This window comes from Prenolepis imparis, unplaced genomic scaffold, assembly GCF_030444845.1.
Source record: "Prenolepis imparis isolate NDT839.2.m4 unplaced genomic scaffold, iyPreImpa1.0 SCAF_4, whole genome shotgun sequence".
NCBI lineage: Eukaryota > Metazoa > Arthropoda > Insecta > Hymenoptera > Formicidae > Prenolepis > Prenolepis imparis.
In genome coordinates this window covers 20,408,989-20,422,047 of record NW_028141162.1, presented here as the reverse complement: position 1 = coordinate 20,422,047, position 13,059 = coordinate 20,408,989, and the positions used below count along the sequence as shown (strand labels likewise).

The window sequence follows — 13,059 nt, the reverse complement described above, 5'->3', positions numbered from 1 at the left end:
TGTTTAAATATTTTATTTTTCCAAATCTTGCAATTCTTTCTGGCGTTGCGACTACCAGTTAAATATTTTGAATACATTTTGTAATGCGCAATTCTTAACATGTTTTCCACATCGCATAGTGTTTTTAACATCTAGATTATTTAGAGACTCGATATCGTCGTAATCAGCATCCAAGGTCTCAATAATGAAACCGTTTCCCGCATCATCCAATATATCGGCTAACCATTCTCGCTTTTCAAGTCCTTTTACATATACGAGAATGGATTCTTCTTCTTCTTCTTCATGTGGTCCACCAACGATAGCTGTTGTAATCAAACGCTGAGACATGCTACATGAAAGGTTTCCATCTTTCCATTGTAATCCATGATGATTTTGAGTCAACCATGAGGCTTGGTGTCTCTCCGATTTTATGAGCACACCCCATGGTACAGGACATGCGAAAAAATAAAGTGACAAAATAAATCCTCTTCTCAGGATTGCTGCTTCCTTTACAATGAATTGTTTATTGAGGATAAACCCCTGTAGATCCACAAACGTTGGTACGGACATGACGAGATCTCTCTCTTCGATGTATCAGTTAAAAAAGAAGAATGACAACCATCTCATAACACTTTGATTTATATTCTGCTATGCTTCCCCCTCTCTCTAAATTGTTGGTGCGTTTAGGTGATTTTGCGCACAACGTTGGTCAACGGGTTGTACTGGATCACGCGATCATGTATGATGAGACAGTACGCAGTGGTATTCATCGGCACATTCTCCTTACACTCGAATTCCAATCTCACATCCACGGTTGCGTTCTTGACCGATTCGTTTTGTCGAGAACAATCGATGATCACGAACGGACCGTTACGTAGAAACATTGAGACGGTGAGACTCGGCTCGAGATACTCGTATCCATAATAGTTCTTGCAGAAACGCGTATACGTATCGTACAGAATCGACCATCTGTTTTTATCGAAATCCAGATTCATATCGTCGTACGGATAACATTCCGAGTTCAGATAGAGTTTCACATTGGTCATCTTGCAATCGTCGAATCGACTCATATCCTCAGACATGATGTTTTTCCGACCTGTCTGCAGAGCGAAGATAACATATCGTGGCTTCTCTAGCTGAGTCGCTGTCTAAATGGCCCATGAATGCTTGGTTGTACTGTCACGTCCGGTTACATAAAAATTTTACTTTTACATGAAATAAATTCTAAGTTCCCTAAGCGCAGTTTGAAAAGCGCGCCAGTGCCGGCCATGATGCCTAACTCAGCCTAGTGACTAAGAGAGGCGCTGCGTAACGTCTAGGAACTTCCTACTACGGGAAACGCCCCCGCCACACCGAGCGTCACCCACTATCGGGCCGCCGCAGCGCCAAGCCGCCGAAAACGAAGGATCTCAGAGCGGTTCCAAAATCTGGCAGATCACATCGCGACTCCGACTAGAGCAGTCACACCTTGAACGCTCTCCTAATTCTAAATCTAATTCAATTCTAACATTCTAACTCTAATATTATAAGTCCTAACTCTAGCATTAAAACTTTAACTTTAGTTAACTTTTGTATCGTGTAGTGTTAATTTAGAATAAAAGTGTGTGTTTCATTTATAATAATTCTCCGCATTTATTTTAAACAAATTCCAATTCCACGCATTTCTAATATAATATTTTGCACTATTATTGATACTATTCTGATATTACGATTTTGGTATTTCTAAAATATTCCTAAAACGAGTTCTTCCAAGCTGCACGTGTAGTGAAAATCTATTATATGAATAATTTTCTTAATGAAATCCTAGCTGCGACTTAGAGAGGACGAACCGCTCGTCGCTGCCGCACGATTTTAGTTTCCTTATAATTTCTGAATTCTGTTGTGACTACTTTGAGAGGACGAACCGCTTGTAGTTACGCACTGGAACAATAACCGACAGTGAGGACCGCCGCACGTCGACTTATTGTAAAAGTGACGCAATATTCAGAATGTTTTATATTATAAATCATTATGCCTAAGACACGCCGTGCAGGCAGGAAAAACCAACTTCGCCGTTTAACCGCGCGACTCTACTATCCAGCATCATCGAGTGAATATTCAAATCTCATCGGCACCTACTATCATAACGACTCAGAGTACGATAATTTATTTGACGGAACCGCGCCATTCGCTGTTAATAATAAAGACGTTAAACTGAGAAAGTGGCCAGTGCAATTGACTCCAATCGAAATCGAGAACCCTCGTATTCCGAGAGACGACATCCCGGACAACGATCCTCGTCGCACCCGGTATTTGCAAATCAGGGCGGACATGCACACCCACTACGACGCGCCTACTCCAGAACATTGGGGAACCACTGCCCACCTCCTAGAGATCAACTAAGGTAAGTTTCAATTATTATAGACAATTGGAATAAATAATAAAACTCAACGTTGAGATTCTAGTACTAAAGGATGAGACTATTTGCCGTCACGAATAGCCAAATTATAGAAATATTTTCAAACACATACATGCGTGTATAATTATTGTTTAAACATATTTTAAAATTAATATTTTCTACGAATTATGTAATATAACTTTACACGTGGTCTCTAGAATATTCGTAAAGACTCTTGGAAAACTGAATTTTCCAAGGGCCATAAAAGTGAAACTCTGTTTTTTTGCCTAGGGTCATAAAACTGACCCTTAGACCCTTGATAAAAAAAAGGGGTCTCGACGATTTCTCTTTTGCAAACTAAGCTAACGTAGCACTCTCAATGAATATTCTAGAATTCCGAATAAAATAACGTGAACGTTTCATTTATTTAATCCCATTTATTTAAATAATTCACCCATGTGCCCAATAAGGCCTCAGTACCTCACCGCCCCGTACATCTTGCCTCTTCCCGAAGAGGAAGAAGAGCCTATTGAACAGGGAACCCCTTACTGCCAAATATCAGTCGGGTTTATTAATAAAGAAACAAATGCCGCCCTTTGTGTAGACTGCCATATGCGCTTACGCGGTACTGCTCGAAACGAATGGTTGAACATTGCCAAACATTTGCTCGTAATCGGTAACTTACCAACCGGAATACTTTGCTCAGTGTGTAACTTCAATCGACTGTCGGTAACTCGCGACCCTCAACTCCACCGTTACCGTTGTCAGATCGCTTACCTACGGTACATCAACGGCGAAGAAATCTTTCGTATCGACACTGATGGTAACATCGTGATTACAATTTTCCACTCCGTCGATGATTCCCTCGAACGTTTTCAGGATTATATTCGATAATATCCCCATACTCCTGAGTAACATTTGCAACTCCCTCGTACGAATCTTAAGGCGACACCCTCCACTCCAGAAGACATTGAACCGTTGCGTGTAACCTTGGCGGAACACCCTTCGTCGTGGGTATCCCCGAAAAAGTTTTCCGAAATACGACGTTGTTCAGCGCGATAGTCCGAGCACGTGGACCGCGATAATTATTTCTCGCGAATTTCACGCCGCGACTGCGCCCCGGACGTAACAGTACGCTGCAATAGCGGATATTCATACAGATCCCACGAGCGAAAACCCATGCTGAGGTAATGTCCGCTTTCCAGAGCGCGCAGCATCGACAGCTTCTTAATCTCGCTCCATAACACATGTGGCATTCGCCATTGTATCTTGAATATGTTGATCACAGGCTCCAGCGTCGAATCTCCAACCAGACAATTGTTGTCGTTGCGCGATCGTATTAAGATTAACTCATGACGAGCGTTAATCACCACTCGTCTGTAATCCTCGCAAAATCCCAATAACATGTAGAGCGGTACGCAAAAATTGAAGTTTCCATTTGCAGTAGTCGGATCATTCCAGCCGGCGTTTCTCATAATCACGCTTCTATCGGATGATATCGTTACATAGTTTTTGAGCAAACTTGTTATTCCCACGTTTCTGTTGCGATCAATCTCCACGCCATCGAGTTCGTATCGAATCTCATCGAACATGAATGCGACACAATTATTTCCCAGTATCACAGCAGATCCTTCGGCTGGTTTATTTATCTTTAGTTCTCCCTCGATGTATAGGAAACTTTCATACGGCAACGTATACAGATCCTGTTGTTGTATGGGTATTCTTATCTCATCACTGTGTCCGAATGTTGTGTTAGTGAACGGGTTGTACGTGTGAGTCTCGATCTTGACGATGCGATCGTCGAAGATTGGCTTGTCTCCAATGTTGAGGATGTCGGTCATTGTTCAGATGTTTCGCACCGCGAATCCCAAAGATTGTAAAATCGCAACGTTTAATGCGTTCAGTTTCTTTTTCTCAGTGCAACCGGATGATTGGATATTAGCAAATGTCGACGTTGTTGTCGCTGGCTCCGTAAGTATTGTGTTATCTCTCGTGTCTTTCGATCCGTTCATCACGAGCATCTCATACGCTGCACACGTACGTTATCGCTGTCGTCGTCGTACGTGCAATCTAATGGTGATTTCTTCTCCTCGAAAATCGAGCAATCGTCTGTCCTGGTCGACAACGCGTAACGTTAAATCCGTAATGCTCCGCACGATGATCGGCAGGTAAATGATGTGCGCCGGTGTTTCCGATATCTTATATCCTGGTGGTACCCTCGGTGAAAATTCATGTATCGTATGAACGAGTTTGCCGTTGCTGTACGCGCCCGCGGTCACATTACATTCTACGCGGATAATGTACACGTTGTAGGGATGCAAACTATCGAAAAAATTTGCTTGTCGATACTATCGATAGTTTTCAAGATCCTTGTCGATACTATCGATAAATATCGATAGTTTTATAAGTTGTTTATATGCTATTTTTTAACTATAGATTCTCCTAGATTACATTTTCAGATACTATATTCGATAATTAAACAAAAATAAAATATAATTAAATAAAAATAAGGCTATAAATATTATAAAAACAGACAAATTTATATTAAATGTATATTCAAAATTTTATTGACTATATTTGTAATTACATTTTAAGTAAATTAGTTTTTTTGCATTATCAGAGGTTAATCTAGCACGTCGATCACTTATCGTATTTCCAGCAGTGGAGTTAATCCTCTCCGATGGAACAGATGTACCTGGTACACAGAGGTATTTCAAAGCTATTTTCTTCAAAGCATCACATTTAGTGTAGTTAATCCAAAATTTAATAACATCTTCATCTTCTGCAAGAATTGGTTCTTCCAAATAAGAATTGAAATGTACAATTGCCTGAGACAATAGTGGAATATTGTGAGAAGCTGGCAGGGTAGGACTTCGAAATTGGTTCAAAAATGTGAATAAACCTAAACAAAAAGTAACGATTTAAAAATAAAACTTAATTAAATACATGACTTATTGAAATACTTGTAGAGATCCTACTTTTTTTTTTAGATGAATCATCAGAATTAGATGAAGCCGAAGGTTGAGCATGAATAGGTGGAATAGTCGTAGAATTTAAAATCATCTTCAATTCATGTTTAATAGAAGTTGCAGCATTACCAAAGTTATTATATTGATAAAATCCTAAATTTTTAAATCTAGGATCCATAACTGTAGCAATGCTGTAATAAAATAAACAATTTTAATAATTAATTAAATTATAAAATATTAAGAATAATATATTATAAATTATATAACAATATATTATATAAACAAATTATATAAATAATTAAATAATATTAAGAATAATATAAATTTATATACCTAGGAACAGTTCGTGTTTCATATTGCAGCAATCTATCTTCACTCAACTTAATGAGGAGTTTTCGAAATATTTGCCCAGTTTTTGTTTTCATAACTGATTCTAAATTTTTTAACTCAATGAGTATTTGTTTTGTACATGGAATTAAAAGAGAAATTGTGGCATATGATTCACCACTTAGTTTTTCAGTCATAACAGCAAATATTTTCAAACAAGCTAAAATATCTGGGATACATTGTGTTTCTTCATGATTCAATAGAGGAATATTATTTTTAAATTTTAATAAAATAATATTAATACAATCTAAAGTTTTATATATACGTTGTAACATCTCATAAGATGAATTCCAACGAGTATAAACTGATTGTACTAAAGTTGTAACTTCCATTTGACGTAAATTAAGTTCTTTTTTCAATTCAGCTGATTTCTTAGGACTTGAATGAAAGAAAGTAGTTATACGCTTACATTTCTTTAAAATAATGTAAACTGAAACTTCATTTTCAGAAGATAAATTTTCAAATTCATCACTCTCAAATAATCTAAAACATTTAATTTAAACTCAATAAAATAAAGAATAATAGAAATATACACATTTAGATAAAGTTTGAGTACTTACTTCATCACATCAGTATCTATTGCAGTTAACGAAGATGATGGCTTAGTTTTTAATATGGCATGATTTACAACTAATTGTATAGAATGGGCTCCGCATGGGACATGTTTCACCTATTAAAATTGTAATACATTATATGATAAATATAAGTTTTAAATATAATTTATTTAAGTAAAAATTTACCTTTAATTTCTCACAAGTTGCTATCATGTTAGCAGCATTATCAGTCACAGCACATACTAGTTCTACATTTGGGTATATCTTCAATACTTTTTCTTGAATTAAGGATTTTAGATCTTCAGCTGTTGATGATACATCACTCACGTGAATAAAATTCAGTAATGCTGCTTGTAATTTGGATTCAAAAATGAAATGACCTGTGATCGTCAGATAAGATTCTCTGGCAACACTAGTCCAGCCATCAAAAGTTATTGCTAAATATCTATAAAATAATATAAAAACTTAGAAGAAAATTAAAAATTATTTTTTAAAAATTATTTAAAAAATTAAAATTATAAAAATATTAAAAATTATTAATTTAATCAAAAACGTAGAAGAAAAATATAAAAAACTAAAACATTTGAAAAAACATACTTGACAGTATTTAAAATAGTTGAAATTTTCTCTTTCACCTCGTGATACATTTTTGGAATTAAAACATTAGTGACTGTAGGTCGACTTGGCAAACAATATCGTGGATTCAATTCATACACAAATTCTTGAAATCCAATGTCATTTACTATGCTCAAAGGCTGAAGATCTCTAGTAATAAATTTTACTAATGCTTTATCCAATATAATTTTTTGTTTACTGTTAGCACCATAATAGAGTCTTTTCTTTTTTATAAACTTCTTCAATGACGGCTGATTCTTAGAACGTTTTCGAGGCAAATTTTTTTTAGTTTGAACACTGAAACAATAGAAATTATTAACAAACATGAGCCTATACAAACGCTAAAAGGAAATAAATTTATAATATTTGTACCAATGATTCTCAGTTTCAATTTCTATTCTTGTTCCTTCAGGTTCACTTCCACTGGGGGTAGAATGTGAAAGGCTCTCTTCCTCTTCAATAGATTTTTTTAATTTGGAGGCATGATAGCGATGTAGATGATCCCAATAATTACTTGTATTACCACTGTTATAAATTTCAGTATTACATATTATGCATACAGATAATTTCTTATTGTTTGGATCTTTTTTAAAAAATTCCCATACTTTTGATTTCTTCATCCTTGTTTTTACACTAAACAACAAAAGAATAAATTTATTAGATAAATTTTAAAAATATAAAAATATTAGCATTTTTTAAAATAAATTATTACTTACTTCGAAATTTGACATTCAGACTGAGAGTTTGATACAAGAAAGCCTTGTAATGTTGATTGTTTCTGCTTTTTTGCAGGTTGGGGATCATCAACTATTGATTCTATAAGTACAGATAAATAACAGAATAGAGTAATAAATACACAATATTTTATAAATAACTTTAATTTGTTTTGCATGTAATTTTAATATAATTCAAATTATTAACTTACCATTTTCCTCTTCCCAATGCATATTGCGTGATAATAATAACGAAAATTGAAATAACCTCACTTTTAAAAAGTTAAATTATCTGTCAAATTAAATTATTCATTAATATCAAGTTAGGATATATAGTTGTTAACATTGATAATAATGTAAGTCGTAGACGGTAGACGCAAGTAACGCACAAGTTTTGGCATATGAAATTTTCGATTGTAACACGTTTTTACGACATCCTAAACTTGTGCGTTACTTACAATATTTACGTCTATCGTCTACGACTTCATAAACTACGTCATACCCAAACAAAAAGCACGTAAAAACTTCGACAATTAGGCTGCGTTCGGAAATCGAAAACATCACATGTCACTTCTCTAAAGGCCAGAGCACAGACTTTTGCATAACGCATAACGCATATGCATAAGAAATTTGATTGGTTCATAACGTGCATAACGCATATGCATAAGAAATTCAACCAATCGAATTTCTTATGCTTATGCGTTATGCGTTATGCAAAAGTCTGTGCTAGGGCTCTAACTCTATAAAAGAGAGGGAATGCACTCGAGTCACTCAGATGAGGATGGTTTTTGAACGTACTCTTATCGATATCGATAGAGACTTCTCCTTCACCTTCTTGTCGACAACTATCGATAGTTGGTCTTGTCGATAGTATCGATAAATATCGATAAACTTTGCATCCCTAACACGTTGATAATATTAATCGGCATGTCCGACTTGTACCATTTTCGCGGCTGCAGTATACGGTTCGAGAATCCCAGCAGCGATCCAATGTTGTTAGGCTTGCTAAAATTCATTCTGTAGGCGCATTTGATCTCGCTCCTCATCGTATTATAATTAGCGCGGAGCACTATCGGATATTCTCCATCTTCAAAATCACCGTCGTCATTCGTCCGAATATGCGTGGTGTCAGCGTGTTTTTTATCATCGTCACGAACAGCGTGTTGCGGACGTTTTCGTAAAATTGCATGTTTCAAAAACTCATGTATGATCATCGAGCTTGCAGCTCGTACGATCCCTCGGAAATCGTAATTTCCGCGTCATCTTTGCCAAAGTAAAATTTATTATTCGAGGAATTCACGTTCGATATCGTATGATAAGTCTCAAAATCCGTTAGACCTAGCTCGTATTCATCGTCGCTCAAATCTACGGCGGGAAAGTAGTTTATCGCGAGAACACTACTCTTCCCGGTCAGTGTAAGTGTCATAGACATGTTGACAAAACTGTTAAACGAATACTGAGTTAAATAGCGCAATGTCAGTCTTTAAATTCACGTGCATCGACCGCTCGGAGAAACTGTAAGCACAATTGTCCACAGATGCTTTGATTGTAAGTTTGAACAGATGTGTAATTGTATTGTATCTTTGTCACATTTAAATATCGTACCAATTCATTAAGCGGTCGAAGATTGCCGAAACTGTCTAAATATATAGCGCGATCCTCCCTCTTTGCATACGCTACCCAATGAGTACCCGATCCTTTAGCGTTATCTAAATTTACGATGCCGCTCTCGTTGCGATATATACCACCGATCGGTAATGAATCACGCATGAAAACACCTCTAAAATACGGCATGTGCATACGTTTTGCCAGTTGTAGCAATTGTATGTTTGTAGTTACGCCCTGTGGCATTTTTAGCGTCTCTTTGATGTTTTTTTTCCCCCTTTTTCTCGTTGAAACTCCTCGTCCGTGTTTGTATGGAGCGAGATACAATCCGTGACCTTCCATGGCGCGATTGTGACGTAGCATCTCTTGCAACTGACGCTGTGCAGCTTTTCCGTCGTTCACCATCTTTGCTACACCAGCCGCTCCACCGACCAGAGATCCGAGCGCGCCCAACATTGGTAGAATCGGTAATACACTCCCACGTTTCGCTACTGGAAGTATTCGTTTCTTCGCCATCTTTTTCTTCGTCTTCGTCTTTGTCGTCTTCAGGCCCATACCGAACTTCGTCTTGGCTTTCATCGATGCCCAGACAGCTGTGGCGGCGGCTCTCTCACCGAGAGTCGAATCTCTTGCAACGATGCGAGTTTGCGCTTCCTTAGCGAGTATCCTATCTGCCGCGTGTCTCTCGATGAGATCGTTGCTTCGAGAGTACGCTATATCGTGTTATAGCACGTTGCGTCCAATAGGTTGATACCTCGATCGCCTCTGGCTAATCGCTTTTGTAGTCGCGTGCCCGGACCGCAAAACTGATAGCCGGGGATATGAAATTCGATCGGAAGTGCGTTTATCGCGAGATTTAATAGGCCTCTACCTATTTTCGTTGACATTCGCTGCAATCTTTTATCATCGGCGCTGGACCGTCAATGTGCGTTCGCTGCCATGGTCGATTGTAATGTTCGAAACAGCGGCGATAGGTTTGAACCTCCAAATCCGCCTTTATATGTTCCGGAAGCTTGTCCCACACGCAGTGAACGTTATTGCCGCACATTCGCAATAAAACTGTTTTCGACACCAATTGTAGCTGTTCAGCGCTCAAATTACAAATATCGTAAGGACTTGATAGCAGGACAAACATTTTTTCGTTACTGACCAATTCGCGGTTCCGCGCAGCTATAAATAGACAGACGTTCGATCCAGTCAGGAGTGTGAAAATGAATTTCGTGCGACAACCTTTTGCGATACGCGTGACGAATTACGACGCCAGATTACGATCGATGGGGGGCAACGCGGAGATGCGTAGACACGGTACGATACTGCCGACTACTATATGCGCGATCGTTTGCGGCCCCTCGAATTGCGGTAAAACTAACGTGTTGATTAGTTTGATAGAAAGCCCGCACGGCGTCCGCTTTGAAAACGTGTACGTGTACTCAAAGTCGCTGCAACAACCAAAATATCAGTATCTGGAGAATTTGTTGACGTCGATCGATGAAATCAGCTATTTTATATTCTCCAATAACAGTGACGTCTTTCCACCGAGCGAAGCATGTCCAAACTCGATTTTCGTTTTCGATGACGTGGCGTGCGACAAACAAAATACGATAAGAGAATACTTTTCAATGGGACGCCACTCGAACGTCGACTGCTTCTATCTCTGTCAAATATACGCAAGAATACCGAAACATCTTATACGCGACAACGCAAACCTGCTAATCTTGTTTAAACAGGACGGTACCAACTTGAAACATGTGTACAACGATCACGTGAATACCGACATGTGATAGGAGGATTTCAGTGAATTATGTCGTACTTGTTGGCAGCAAAAGTATGGATTTCTAGTGATAGATAAGGATAGCTCGCTTACGAACGGCCGATACAGAAACGGATTTAATGTGTTCGTGATACCGCAAAACAATTAGTCGTTGTCGATTTCTGTCGAGAGAGGTGAAACACGAGCGTTCGACACTCTGTCAACATGGCTGAGAACGATAATATTCGCGAGCGTGAAAAGATAACGAAGGAGATTGCGAAAACGAGTGAATCAATCCGCAAGAAACATCGCGCTTTGAAGACCGGTAAGATCGATGACGATATCGCGGTCAAGACCCATTTTAGACCTATTATTGAGCCGCTACAAAAGATTGTCGACAACTCGATCGCGGTGAAAAACGGGCCGAAAAGTACCGCAAAGATTAAAATCTTACCCATCAAGCGGTACAAGGAGGAGGAGGAGGAGGAAGAGGAGAAGGATGATGCGACACCGAAAAAGAGGAAAGTGTCAAACCCGAATCGCTCATCGACACCGCGTACATCGGATGCTTTACTGGATGAACCGATGATAACCTCTGCACCGTTCGCGACAACGAGAATCGTACAACCTATGATACCCGAAACACTCGCAAACGAAAATGTTTTCGAAACCTCGGGCAGCACGCTCGAAACATCGTTTGTTCGAAACACATTACAAACGCTGGAAGGTCAAGAAATGTTGCGAAAGCACTTGGGACCACTGGGACAAGAGTACATGAGCACTCTCCTCGGTGGCGACAAAGAAAGGAAAATCGATCACGTGTACGGTGTCTATTTCGACAAGGATGAAATGCGTCTTGATAACAAACGATTCGACATTGACAAATATGACTCTATAATTATAGACAAAGTGAGGTACATTGGTACACCAGGATTATACGAGTTGATCTTCAAGAGAATTCCCGATGATGACATTTACACGGAGGATGATATGCATAAATACAAGAGCATATTATTGGGGACGAACGCGCATAAACGCAATTGTGACACACAAGGCCAATTACGAAGCAACAGGAGATACAAGTACAAACATATAATCGCACCATTGATATCGATTGAAAAGAATAAATCTGGAAAGGGAGTATTCATGCCTCACGCGATGGCACTAACCGACAATAAGATCGATTACATACACTGGGATGACCCCAACGAGCTAGTGGATCGGGTACGATTGCTGGACGCTTCGCGCCGAGCTGGCCACAACGCTCACGACAATGAGATCCTATCGATCATCGAGGAACTTCGCGAAGCAGGCATTATTATAAATTGAATGGTGTCTCGACAAATCTAATCAGTCGATCAGCGTCACTCGTATCGGAAAAAAAATGCCTATCAACAAATTTGGATTATTCGAACCAAGAAATGATGCAACCGGCACAAGCGGTTCTTGGGATAGATTGGTGAAAAGTTATGTGCACGAAAACGCTCTGTGTCGCGTCGTTACGGACTATGACGTAAGGTCGCGGAAGATTCGTCGTGTAGCGCAACCTGAGGCTGACACCGATGCCGTCAACAAACTGTATGTGGAATCCTGCGTTAAAAGATTGATGAATCAACAGAAAGAATCAGATGAGAAGCTGACTTCGTTCGAGAAGGACGTGCGAGCAGTACAGACTGCGATAAACGAACTTCAACGCGCGGCTAACGCTAACTCAAAAACGAGTATCAACCTGAATGAGCAGCAGCGAACAGGTTAGGAGCGGCTATCGAACGGTTATCAAACATCTACGAAGGGTTATCGAACGGCTACGAACAATTATCGAACAGCTACCTAAGGATTATCGAACTGCTATCTAACAATGAGTAGTAGTGGTAGTGAACGGCCTAGCAACAGCTGCGAACGAGGCTACCAACAACTCAAGCAGGGCTGCGAACGAGGCTATGAACGGCCTAGCAACAGCGAACGAGGCTACCAACAACTCAAGCAGGGCTGCGAGCGAGGCTATGAACAAGTCATTAACGGCTACATGCAAGGATACAAACAACTCAAACAGGGCTGCGAACGGGTCAGTAACGGCTGCGAACGGGTCAGGAAAGGTTACGAACGGGTT

At 39.2% G+C, this 13,059-nt stretch overlaps 1 protein-coding gene across 6 annotated transcripts; it reads right to left on the bottom strand.

Annotated features, from left to right (window-relative positions):
- Positions 1–4,900: 4,900 nt before the first annotated feature.
- On the bottom strand, positions 4,901–8,185 carry LOC145935293 (E3 SUMO-protein ligase ZBED1-like). Of its 6 annotated transcripts, none has more exons than XM_083036478.1 (10): positions 8,097–8,185; positions 7,807–7,886; positions 7,598–7,697; positions 7,254–7,514; positions 6,864–7,178; positions 6,453–6,711; positions 6,273–6,382; positions 5,659–6,195; positions 5,335–5,516; positions 4,901–5,258 (listed from the first exon to the last, which is right to left on the bottom strand). In XM_083036478.1, the coding sequence occupies exons 2-10, from the start codon at positions 7,826–7,828 to the stop codon at positions 4,921–4,923; spliced, it is 2,124 nt and encodes a 707-aa protein (XP_082892604.1). In that variant the 5' UTR covers positions 7,829–7,886; positions 8,097–8,185; the 3' UTR covers positions 4,901–4,920. The 6 variants fall into 6 exon arrangements, 5 of the variants coding, with proteins under 5 accessions (XP_082892604.1, XP_082892605.1, XP_082892603.1 ...); XM_083036479.1 differs by lacking the exon at positions 8,097–8,185 and adding an exon at positions 8,053–8,087; XM_083036477.1 differs by lacking the exon at positions 8,097–8,185 and having other exon boundaries at positions 7,807–8,006.
- Positions 8,186–13,059: the final 4,874 nt, after the last annotated feature.

What these genes read in the sequence shown, in the direction of transcription:
- LOC145935293 (XM_083036478.1), bottom strand. Translation starts at nt 7,828, where the DNA reads ATGCATTGGGAAGAGGAAAATG. An exon ending in GCATTGGGAAGAGGAAAATG is followed by an intron (nt 7,698 to 7,806) that starts GTAAGTTAATAA and finishes CTGTACTTATAG; the next exon opens with AATCAATAGTTGATGATCCC. An exon ending in CAACTTGTGAGAAATTAAAG is followed by an intron (nt 6,383 to 6,452) that starts GTAAATTTTTAC and finishes CAATTTTAATAG; the next exon opens with GTGAAACATGTCCCATGCGG.